The 12,023-nt window shown below is 36.8% G+C and overlaps 1 protein-coding gene across 2 annotated transcripts in view; it reads left to right on the top strand.

Annotated features, from left to right (window-relative positions):
- Window positions 1-12,023, top strand: part of CORIN (corin, serine peptidase) — a 118,355-nt gene that overhangs the window by 73,589 nt on the left and 32,743 nt on the right. For both annotated transcript variants that reach the window (XM_059470028.1, XM_059470027.1), the window contains exons 8-13: window positions 1,270-1,380; window positions 1,950-2,066; window positions 5,325-5,423; window positions 8,503-8,734; window positions 10,186-10,331; window positions 11,069-11,176. In XM_059470028.1, the coding sequence (XP_059326011.1) occupies window positions 1,270-1,380; window positions 1,950-2,066; window positions 5,325-5,423; window positions 8,503-8,734; window positions 10,186-10,331; window positions 11,069-11,176 (813 nt within the window). The remainder of the gene's footprint in view (window positions 1-1,269; window positions 1,381-1,949; window positions 2,067-5,324; window positions 5,424-8,502; window positions 8,735-10,185; window positions 10,332-11,068; window positions 11,177-12,023) is intronic.

The following is a 12,023-nucleotide window of genomic DNA, read 5'->3' as shown; positions in this document are numbered from 1 at the left end:
TTCCAAAAGATGCTTTGTTGCTAGTTTGACTGGATTTAATTGGGAGTAAAGCAGACTACATGAGGGCACTGCTGGTGCCAACTGTTTTATAGCTGGTGTTTTTACATAAGATTGATAGTGAAGTTGTATGTTTTGATTATCAAATTCTGTTTCTTTCAAATTGTCTTGTCAATCAACTTTCCATGTTTTCATGACACTTACCTACCTACCATATGTATCTACCTATACTTAACTTCCACAGGAGAATCAATGAAGTTTTGAAATTAAAAAAGAATAATCTTAGCATGTAGATATTGGGAAATGTAGACAGCCTGATTTTTACTAACTTTTGGTTCTGTTACTACACCTGAGAACAATTAAGTTTTCTAAAATAATTTTTAACAGTTAAAATATTATTTCTCCCTTTTTTCCATATGCTTTTCTAAGGAAGAGCACAAAGAATATAAAAACTGAAAATCAAGGCACATTTTTTTCTGAGATTTTTAAAAATTTCTTGAAATTCAGCACACTCTAAGACTTTTCCGTATTTTCTTGTCAGTTTTGGTTATTTAGTGGGTTCCTTTTCATAAATAATCTTAGTTTAAACATGATTAAGTTTTTCTAAATGTTGATCTCTCTCCTATCTTTCCTACCTTGACATAGGTTTTTTCTATACAATTTTTAAAATATAAGTTTTTGTACATGCTATACTTGGTTTTCATAGCAGATTTGGAGGAGTGGACTGTGTCTGTTCTCTCTGTTTTGGTGTAAAGTCAGTGTGCTCAGCATAAGGCTCTTTGTGCATTTAGGTAGAAAGAGTAAGATGACAATTAGAATGATTTCTTTGTAGATAATTCTTATGGAAAATTCCAAGTACATGCAAAAAATATAGTTTCTGAACTTGAGAAATATTTTTTGAATGTCTTAATAAAAAGATAAATGAAGGAAATTATTTTCTCTGATGGTTACTGAAAATGTTGGTTAACTGAAACCATTCCCTGAGAAGGTGTGCCAGATCTTCTAATGGGCTTAACAAATCTTAGAAACTTGTTTATTTACAAATAGTCACAGCTGTGCAGCTGGGAGAAAGAATGAGCGCATCACTATACAGGCAATACAATTAATAATAAAAGTCTGCAGATAGAAAAAATTTCTTAATATAATTTATTAATGCAAAAAGCGTCATTAATAAGATTAGCTAATAAGCATAGAACAATGGATCAGTAATATAAAATATACAAATAGTAACTTAGCATCCTTTTTCTTTCTTCAAATTTGCATTTTATGTAGATTGCAATCCAGTGACACATCACCAGTGTGGAGAGGGGAGATGTATAACAGCTGATTGGGTATGCGATGGTGACCATGACTGTATAGACAAATCAGATGAGATCAATTGCTGTAAGTTCCCTTAATCTCTAAATTATTTTTTCTTTCTTTGAAAACTAAAAAAAAAAAAAAACTAAAAAAAAAAGAAGGCAAAACTATAAACTTATTTTATTTCAGAAGTTCACACTTGAGAAATGTCTGTTTTCAGTAGACAGCAACAGCAAACTAAATATTTCTTGCCTTTGTTAAGAAGTAAAGCATTGCTTTGTGTTAGAGCTTCTTGTTAATTACAGAATTAGCTTTTTGTTAATTGTAATGTTCCCACTATATGAGTAAAAATTGTGTACATTTTTTTCCTTGGGGAAGCTAAGATTTCATCTCAGGCTGTTGCTAATGCCTGACATTTATAGTGTCAGTCTCTGCAGGTAAAGATCAGTGCAGCTATTGGAAAATTAGCTGACACATAATGAGAAATGCCTCCTAATCTCCAGTGCTAAGCACTGTTATCAGCTCCTCCTAAAATAACTTCAGTGTGATGTTCAGATATAGTGCAGAGCTTCACTGAGCTCATTGATTGTCTTTATAGTATTTTTGTCACTGAGCTCAGAATATTGTCTTTTTAATATTTTTTGTCTCTCTAGCATGTCACAGTCAGGGTCTGGTGGAGTGCAGAAATGGGCAGTGCATTCCTAGTGCATTCCAGTGTGATGGAGATAATGATTGTAAAGATGGAAGTGATGAAGAAAACTGCAGTGAAGGTAAGGATATGCCTCATTTTACTCTTCTCACTAAACCTACCATTGACTGCTATGTTTCACAGTGCCTTTAGCTAAAGCTGTCTGACAAATTACTTTTTTTACCCTTCAAATAACTCTTGCTAAGGCTGCTTGGTGTGTGCTTTCACACAGGCATTTGTAAGCAGACTTATTTTAGTACTTAAAATTATTTTAAAAAGTGAAGAAGTGGGGGTGATATTTAGCACAGTATTTAGTTATCTGATATAATTAGCTGCCACTTGAAATACATTGGAGCAATGAGAATCTACTGTTACAGGAACTGGTGTCATTTGAGGAGGAATTTTCTCATTAAAATCCTTTTCTTTATCAGAAGTTGGGAATCAGAGAAAGAATGTTTTCATGAGTAAACTAAAGATTTAGTGTGACTAAGGGAAAATTTATGAGAACATGAGTTCTCAAGGCTACTTGATTGCTATCTTATTATGGACTCTATGAGAGAAGAGGAAACTAAGGAATGGCTGGAGCCCCAGAACATGGTTTTCCAAAGACACTCAGAAAGCAATGTTGTTATGATGATTTCAAAATTTGAAGGTATTTTTCACATGTAATTCTCTTATTCCTGGCAAGGTATAGGTTCAGATTGCCACCTTCCTTTAATGCAAGAATTATTAATGTCTTTTAAAAATTAATTTAAAATTAATTATTTTAAATAAATTTAAATAGTTGACCTTATGCAGAAAGCTAGTGTTGGCAAGTGTAGTGCTGATAGGACAGGCTATTTAATAGTTATTAGAGTAGAAAAGACCTGTTATCATAAAATAGACACAGAGTGTGATTATATAAGCCTTGTTTCTTTAGGAAACCAGTCTAAAAGAAATCCTTTCATAAGCATGTTACTCAATCCCTTCTTTTCACAGAAAGTTCTTGGGGTCTTCCTACTCCAATTTAAGTACTTTCATTCCAAAAAATACCAGAGAAGCTGAAGCTGAAACAGAAAAATTATTATTATTTTTCTTCACTTTTAATGTTGACATAATATAAAGGTCTTCCATGAAGTATCTTCTAGTTGTGACTGTGGCAATCTTAAAATCCAGAAACAAGTTTTTCTCCTCAGTTCTGACTGTGCACTTTCACAAAATGTTCACCTTTTATTCTTCTTTTTTGATGTCCAGTCTCAGTCTTATCCTATGAATTCTTTTATCCTTCCTTTGTCTTACATGATATAGGCTAGAAGCCAGTGATGTATTTTGTTCTCACTGCCTCTTTTTTCCCTTTTGATGTTGAAGCAATGGTTAAAAATCTTTTTTTGGTATGATGAATAGGTATAGGTTAAAATATTCAAGCAGTAGTATGGGGTGATAATTATCACTACATGATTTCTGCTTGCCATTAAACTGCAGAGCTTTTAAATACAAACATTTTCCTAATTTTTGTTATTAATTCTTCAATGTGCAAAAGTTCTATCCAGTATTTTGCAGTATTGTGTAGAGAAAAATTCTTTCTTTAGGCAACCATATCCCATCCATCCTAATTTGCATGGGAATGTGTTGGCAGAATTTAGATTTCAGTCATCTTTATTTCCTTGCAAAGTCCATGCAAAAGCAAGGCAGAATTCTTGTTTTTAATTTACAATAGTAAATTTCTTAATATTTTGTTGTTTCCAGCAACTGCAAAAAAATGTAGTAGGACATTCACTTATTACAAAGACTTTTCTGCTCTACAAATAAAATTTTAAAATTTTGGATATGTCTGTCAGAGTCAGTGGAGTTAGACCTAATGGAGTCTGGAGTACTGGTTTTGTTACAAACACAGTAAATATGAGAAATCAGCATGGAAGTTTGAGGTCAGGGTGTAGTGACTTCCCCTTGCCTATAAAAGGATCTTGTGTCCTAGTAGCAGTGTATACATTCAGATATTCAGTGACTGTTGCTTCATCTCTGTCTGGAAGAGAAAAGTGGTCTCCTTCACTGCATGCCTTAAGGCAATGTAAGATATCTGTCTATGAGTACTGCTCTCATTCACTTTGTGACAATAGACATCTAACACAGATGTATGCACAACTGTTTCTGTGATCTCTTCAAAAGACAGTGTACCGTGTGTGTGTTTGTAGAAATTCAGCATTATTTGTGCTAGGATCAAAAGAATCTACCTTATAGCACAGGGATTTTTAAAGTATAGGAAGGAGTTGAAGCAAACTTTAAAAACAATTTTAATATAAATATTTGGAATAGCTCTAGAAGTCAATAGGCTTTTCCTGCCTTTCAAGTTCCATTTTGCAGTCAGATGCAGCTGTTAAATAAGATTGTCAATCTCTGTAGCAAAGAAATTACCTCTGTTGCTTCAATATATAACATGTATGAATGGAAGTAAATCTACTTTATAATATGGTAGATACGACTATATCAATTAGACAAGGTTGTTGTCAAGGCTATTGAAACTAGATCATTCTTCAGCACCTTCTGTATGTCCAATGGGGGGATGCATGATTAATGTTCATGGGCAGTAGTGCAATACAAATACTAAGCAATCAGGGCAATAAGCTATTTTAAACAGGATGAGATGATGAACACCATCTATTTAGTCTCTCCTTACAGAATAGTGAACTAAAAGACTCCTTTTGCACATGGAAGAGAGAATTTAATGGTTTGGAAAGGAGCTAGCACAACTATGAGAGAGAGAAGACCAGGGATTTGTCAGATAAAGTAACTACTCAAGTAGTTCAGAAACTTTTGATGAAGTGTTGGTTTTATTTATTCTGAAGTCCGTTATTAGGACCATAACATTTTTGGATTTCTTTCTGTTGTTGTTTGTTTTTTAACCAGTCAAAGGAGGACATTTAGTGTTCATCTCTGATCTTTCTTTAGGATGTCTTTTATTGTCAACCAAAACAATCATAAAATGAGAAACAGATCAACTAAATGGCATTGAAGAACAATTCCCAGACAGTGATCTCTTTCAGCTAGGGCCTATTGTTCTTTTTGAATTGTGATTTGCAGGACTTTTTATATTCTGCATGGTAAATGTCTTTCAGAAATCCAAGCCTCTCATTCAGAAACTGGGGTATAATTTTTTATATTGAACAGAGGGGTAAGGGAAGTGAGAACTGAACAGTGTTGCACACTTTTCTTCCTTACTGCACTTGCAATGGTGTTGGGTACTTACTGAAATATGTAAAGGAAATACTTAATTTTTATGTAAACACTGTACTCTCTCATTATGCTCCAGTCATTTTTATTAGTCTGGTAAATCATTTGAAAAGTACATTTCTACTTCCCTCAGATCAAACCCTCTGTCAGGAGGGAGACCAGAGGTGCTCCTCCTGCCCTGATCCCTGTGGAGCCTCTCCCTGTGAGATGAGGAACAGCCAGGCAAACTGCAGTAAGTAGGGCATGTGCTTCATACTGTTACTCTTTTAGGGTGTTCCAGTTTATAATGAGGATGGAGGGTAGAACACAGTAAGTAATACTTCAGTTTTCTAGCTAATGTAGATGTCTAATGACTAAGCTCTGACAAGGGCAATATTGAAGAAAATATGTCATCAAAGCTCTTGATTATTGATGTACTAGGACTGGTAGCATTTGACATTGAGGTATTTTAATTTTCTTTTCTGTGAAATGTATTGTAGGTAAGGGAGTAGCAGGACCTCTTAAGCTGTAGGACAGACTAAGAAGGAAAGACTAACATTTGGGTTACTTAAAATGTGTCAGAACACATGGACCATATGTTCTGTTTATTCCTCTCTGGATTATCAGGAATTGCGTGTGAGAGTCAATGTTATTATTTTCAAACCTACAGTGACACTTTTGCACGTAACATAACGTAATCTTTCTAAATACAACATGAAAATTATAATCATATTGAAAAGAGCTATCAACATGTAAAGAGCTCTGTCCTCCAGCAGCATTTCAGTAGACCAGATTTTCTTCCAGAATTCACTTAAACCCGTATAAATACTAAGTATAATAAAAGAGAATGGTATAAATACATTTCAACCCTTTAATCTTGAATACTGTTATGTTACACAAGCACTTAGAATATTGCATGTACTTTTGTGGTCATCCTGAAATATTGATGAATGTGCAGAGTTCTGTACACATGAAAGAAAGATGTTTACTGGCCAAAATCAAAAGATGAGCCCAAACTGATCTGGGCATCTCAGGCAAAAGTGTGGAAGGACAAGGGATAGTTCATCATGAAGGAAAGGAAATGGAGGTAATGTGGGGAGAACTGTTAAAGTCATTAAACCTCATGTACCCCAAAGATGTGACTGAATGGTTTGAGACAACAGAAACAGTTCAGTATTGGTAGTATGCCAGGATTTAGCAGTGAGGAAAAGCTGGATGTAAAATGAGCTTTGTGATGATCAGATTAGGAGTACATAGTAAAAAAAGTTATAACACCAAATGCCAGACCAATAAAGAATGCCCAGTTCTGCTGGTTAGCTGAATAATTGGCTGTTGGATCTTCTTCCACCTTCTCTCAAAGATACAGCTATGTGATGACACAATTGTCACACTGTGCTAGTAACTGATGCTAGCAACTGGCTAACAGAGAATATTAATCATATTAAGGTATATTTGCTTCCAGAATAGACAAATTTATCCATTCTTTTACTTTTGAATGGTATACTTTTTTGTGGAAAAACTTTCTCAATATACCCAGAATAAATAAGTTTAAATAATTTCACAATCATCTCATTGCTAAATAAAAAGTTAAATTTCAATCTGAATTGAAACAAAATTCTGTCTGTAGTTTTCTGTTATGGTGGAAAATTGAAAAATAAATATTTCTGAATACCAGTGTGAGAAGAAGTAGAAAAGCTATACAAATTTTAGAAATCCAAAATACTTGGCTAGTTGTAGAGTTCATTTTTCTCCCGGCTGATTTACGACCGGTGATAGCTCAGGGATGACATTTGCTCGGTTTCTCGGCTGTTTAGGCTGTTTAGGTCCAGGGACGCCACTTGTAAAGTTTTCTGCTGTTTAGGCTTGTAAGGTTTTCTGTGAGCTGTTTAGGCTGTTTGGAAAGGCCCAAAGATGGCCTTGAAGAGCCCGGCGCTTCAAAGGACGAGGAGAGACTTCTGATCTTGTCTCGGTCTTGGTGTTTATTAATTGTTTATCTAAAAGATTTTCTTTCAGCCCGACAGAGGTCTGCACAGCAAGTCAGCCATGGGCACACTGCGAGCCCCCGGGCGGTCACTTATCTTTATACCCTAAGTTACGTGTACAATATTTATCATTTCTCCCCAATACCTTCTACCCTTATTAACCGGTGCACTTTTAGTAATAACCAATCCCAAAGTGCCACCACCACCACAGAAGATGGAGGCCAAGAAGAAGAAGAAGAAGGACAGGACACGCCCCAATTCCTCCATCTTACTTCTTTAGACCCCCCTGTACCAAAATCCTAAACCCTGTGTTTTACACTTTAACTAACTTATCCCTTCACCATTCACCCAGTGAATTCCTCCCAGTCCTCATACAGGTCTCATCTCCTGTGTAGGATCAAAATCCTGCCACCAGACACTTCTGGCAACATTCCAGGATTCCCGAGCCCCCCAAGGGTGGTCTCGGCCTCTCTGCACCTCCATCCTGAGGTGCTGAGATCCCACAGCTAGTTCAAAATTTGCTGTGATAAACTCCCAAAAGTTGGAAGATTTTTGTATGTAGCTCTAATGTATATATAATCATATGGACTTGCAGCTGTTGCACCTGTCTTTGCTTATCAGTCTAATTTGTTACTAGTTATGTCTTACCCAAGTTAAATTATTAGCATGTAGACTGTCTCTTGCTCAGTGCTTGTGCAATACATGACCTAATTGTCTCCTCCTTCAGATCTTGGTAAGCAATGAAAAAAATTAAAAGCAAATCCTGGCTTCTGTTTTCTACACAGAGAAACTGTGCAGTCTCTGTCACTAGTGAGACTTTTTATGACCTGACTGTCTAAAGCCTTGAGAAAGCTGATCAGTCCTCAGAGCTGACCTGCTTTGATCAGGGCATTGGAGTAGAGACCTCCTGAGAGCCTTTCTAACCTAAAGTATCTGATGATTTTTGTCTTCCTAATTTTGGCAACTGCCCTGTCAGTTTGAGGTGTGTCATGCTAGCATAGCAGGTACACCAGTGTGTTGTATACAGTACACTCTGTGCTGGTTTAAGGATGGTTTATTGTACCACCTTAACATTAAGATGTTGCTCAGAAAGATAATGACTATTAGTAAGGAAATAAAAGTATCTTAATGGGTTATGAGGTAAGCAGGGTTCAAACCCACCTTTACTGTTAAGAATAGGCTTTTAAGATCTCTAGCTCTGGAACTTGTAATTTCTCAAATCTGAGAGGATATCCCCTGACTGATAAATTTTAAATAAGTAAGGAGTTACTTAAATAAGTATGGAATTACTTCTGTATTTAATTTAATCTCACACCATTTGTGGTTCTGTTTGTTTTCTCTCTGTGAAAGGTCAGTGTGAACCAATTACTCTGGAACTTTGTATGAACTTGCCTTACAACTATACTTATTACCCAAACTACCTGGGCCACAGGACACAGAAGGAAGCCTCTATCAGCTGGGAGTCTTCCCTTTTCCCAGCTTTGGTTCAGACCAACTGCTACAAGTACCTGATGTTTTTTGCCTGCACAATCTTAGTACCAAAATGTGACCCCCATACAAATCAGCGGATCCCACCTTGCAGGTACTATGCTAAACCATATTTCATTTAATGTTTGACTGTCTGTCATAGTAGTTTTTCCCAGTTTTATGCTTTCATTGAAAATGCCAAAAATTTTGCTTTGGAATTCTATAGGAAAAGGCTGTTGCTGACCAGGATGCTCAGGTCAGCGTTGGAGGTCCCTCTTTGGAGGGCTGCTCTCCAATTTGTGCCTAGTGCTACCCGACCCTAGGTACAGGATCAGGCATTTGTTCTTGTTAAATTTCATGTCCTTGATGATTACCCAGTGCAAAGGCCTCTTGTCCCTTCAGAGTCAACACCATCTCTTGGTTTTGTATAATCAGCAAGCTTGCTAATGGTGCACTAAACCGCTGCATCCAGACCATTGATAGGTGTACAGAACAAGACAGGCCCTGCAGCTGAACCCAGAGGAGCAGTGCAGGTGAGCAGTCAGCAACCAGAAGCAGCCCTGTTTGCCAGGACTCTTCAGTTTTTCACTGTGGAGAAAATAAAAAAATTCAATTCATTAAAAGGTCAAAGGAAAATGAGTGGAATGAGATGCCTTCCCTGAATGGACTGTCTCTAGAAGAAAGATGTGTAAATAATCAAAATACATAAAGACAAATTAAAATTACATTAAAGCAATTTAATAAAAAGGGGGGAATCCTTTGATTGAATATTTTTCAACCTAGTAGGATTCCAGACAAAAGTAGTGGCTAAATGTTTCAAACATTAGGGGATTTTTTTATTATGCCTTTTTACCTTTGTAATTTTGAAGCCTTTGCCAGTGGGTATTTTGAGAGAAACCATGGATGATTTTTAATCTCAGTGGATTGAACAAATTTTGCAGTGATTCCCATCTTTTTTAAGGTTAAAAAAATGCTGCAGAAGGACTTTATTCATGCCTTTTCCTGACTGACCAACCAAACTTGTCTAACAGCAGATGAAAATGTAAGAAAGTGTTATGTTGCTGTAACTGACAACAGCCTCAAGACTGGGCTGGTCTGAGCTTTGCTTTTCTCAAAGTTTTAATTTTATTGAATTGCCAGGGAGTTCTTCTCTCTTTTGTTTGCAGGCTTAAATATTTTGACCTTCTGAAGCCCTGTGGTTTCTGAGATAGCGTAATCAGAAGAGGTAGCATTTCACTCATACAAAATGTGTTTGGTTTTTTTTCTCTGAAGGAGAGCAGTTAGTGCTTCTTAAAAATTGTTCTCTGCCATCTCTTACAGAGGAGAGCATATTTGTGAGCAGTTATATTTGGTTATTAACCTATTTATAACATAAATGCGCAACAGTAACTTATGTTTCAATCATAGCATTCTTTGATATATGTATTTTTTTCATATTAAAACATCTGTTTGTCTGATTTTTTTCTTGATCTTCATGTTTAACTTCAGCTAGGATTATTAACTTCTAGTATCTGTGAATTTCTGAGCCATTCAGTTATTTGGTACAATTCTGCTTTGTCTCCTCAGGACATTATGTGTACAGTCTAAGGAGCGCTGTGAGGCTGTGCTTGGGATTGTAGGTCTGCAGTGGCCAGAGGATACAGACTGCACTCAGTTTCCAGATGAGAACTCAGATAACCAAACCTGTCTAACACCAGATGAAGATGTGGACGGTACCTCCTACATATATTACAGCAAATAAGAGATTTAAATGGGTTCCCAAAGTCACTGGTCTTTGGTTTTTTTATATGTCCCCTTTAATTTTAATATTTAAACTGTGGAAATTATTCCAAACTGAGTTCCTCTATTCAGCCATGCTAGTCTCTTGGCAGAATTCTTTGCTTGATTTCTTGCTCCAGGGAATTGCTAGCACTCAATGAAAGAGTTCCTTAAAGATCTGCCGACTCTGTTCCACTCCTTTGTCCCAAAGTGGTACTGTGAGATGAGGCAGAAGTAGTGAAAGGGTTAATTAATGGAAAGTTATACCCGGTTTTCATTAGTTGAAATAGACACATAATTGTCAATCTCTTTTTCTTTTTTTTTTTTTTTTTTTTTTAAATCCTGGGGATTTATTTATACTTATTTCAATGCATAATACACCATCACCACAATGGTGAGAAGAGTAGCTAGGAAATTCATACCCATGGTCTAAACATTGCATGCCAGTGATTTGGCAAAGCAATGACATTTGACAGAGAGCAGCATGGAAGGGAGAGCTCTGGAAAATGTTGCTCCACCACGTTCCTGGTGCAATTGTGAAGTCTCACCTGACACATAATTCCAGTCTCATAAGCTTTCTATCTGTGTTATTTACCCTTCTGAAAGAGCCTGGGTGACAAACGAGGGCCCATGGCGTGACGAAGCTTTATCTCAGGGAGTGCTGTTTGTCCCTGTTGGTTGTCCTTGGCAGAGTGCTCCCCCAGTCACTTCAAGTGCCGCTCGGGGCGGTGCGTGCTGGCAGCGCGGAGGTGCGACGGGCAGGCTGACTGCGAGGACGACAGCGACGAGGACAGCTGTGGTAAGGACGCGCTGTCAGCTGCAATGGAGGGCAGCTGCAGCTCTGGAGAATGAGCTTCAGCTTTCGTTCAGTTATTTGAATTGTAGCACAAGAGTTCAGAGAAGGAGAACCCCCCTTTTTGTGTGTCTAAAAGTGTATTTACAGTATCAGTAAAAATACTATAGCAACGATCCTTCTTAATCAACATGAGTACTATTTGTGGTACCTGATCGTTTAGATTCTGACAACCATACTCTGCGATGTTTTGAGTATTCCTTAAAGAATCAAGTTAAAAAATTTCTGCAGATTTAGTTATTTTCATATTGCTGAAGGCTTTACTGAGCTAAAATGTAACTCCCTGGCAGATTAAGTCTTGAATCTGTAAATGCAGTTTTAAATTTATACATGATAATGTTCTCATTAGGATGTATAGACAAAAGATACCATTATGATGTATTGTGTTGCTGAAGTGGATTCTGCATGTTTTTTCAGATTGGTCAAGTTACAAGTACAAGCATAAACCCTTGGAGTTTATTCCCCAGTATGTTTCTGAGTTTACTTTTAGTACAGATGCTTTTGACTTTTAACTTAAGGGGGATGTATTGAGCCTGAAAGAATCAAGAAATCTCTTGTTCATTACATATCCTTTTACCTGCTGGCAGGACAGTTTCAGAAGGAGAAAGGAGTTCTAAATATTTATTAATTGACTAAGCTGGAGCCTTCATGGAGGTCTGCATGCAGGCCTGGCATCCCTAGGGGCAAAGAGAATAATCATACATCACTAAGGATTTAGAGAAGAGGTGTGCTTATGAGCAAAGGATTGGAAAACATTGCAGCAGAGTAGGATTAAGTTGTACAACCTGTGTAT

This window comes from Ammospiza nelsoni, chromosome 4 (genome assembly GCF_027579445.1).
Source record: "Ammospiza nelsoni isolate bAmmNel1 chromosome 4, bAmmNel1.pri, whole genome shotgun sequence".
Lineage (NCBI taxonomy): Eukaryota > Metazoa > Chordata > Aves > Passeriformes > Passerellidae > Ammospiza > Ammospiza nelsoni.
This window is presented reverse-complemented; position numbering and strand designations above follow the sequence as displayed.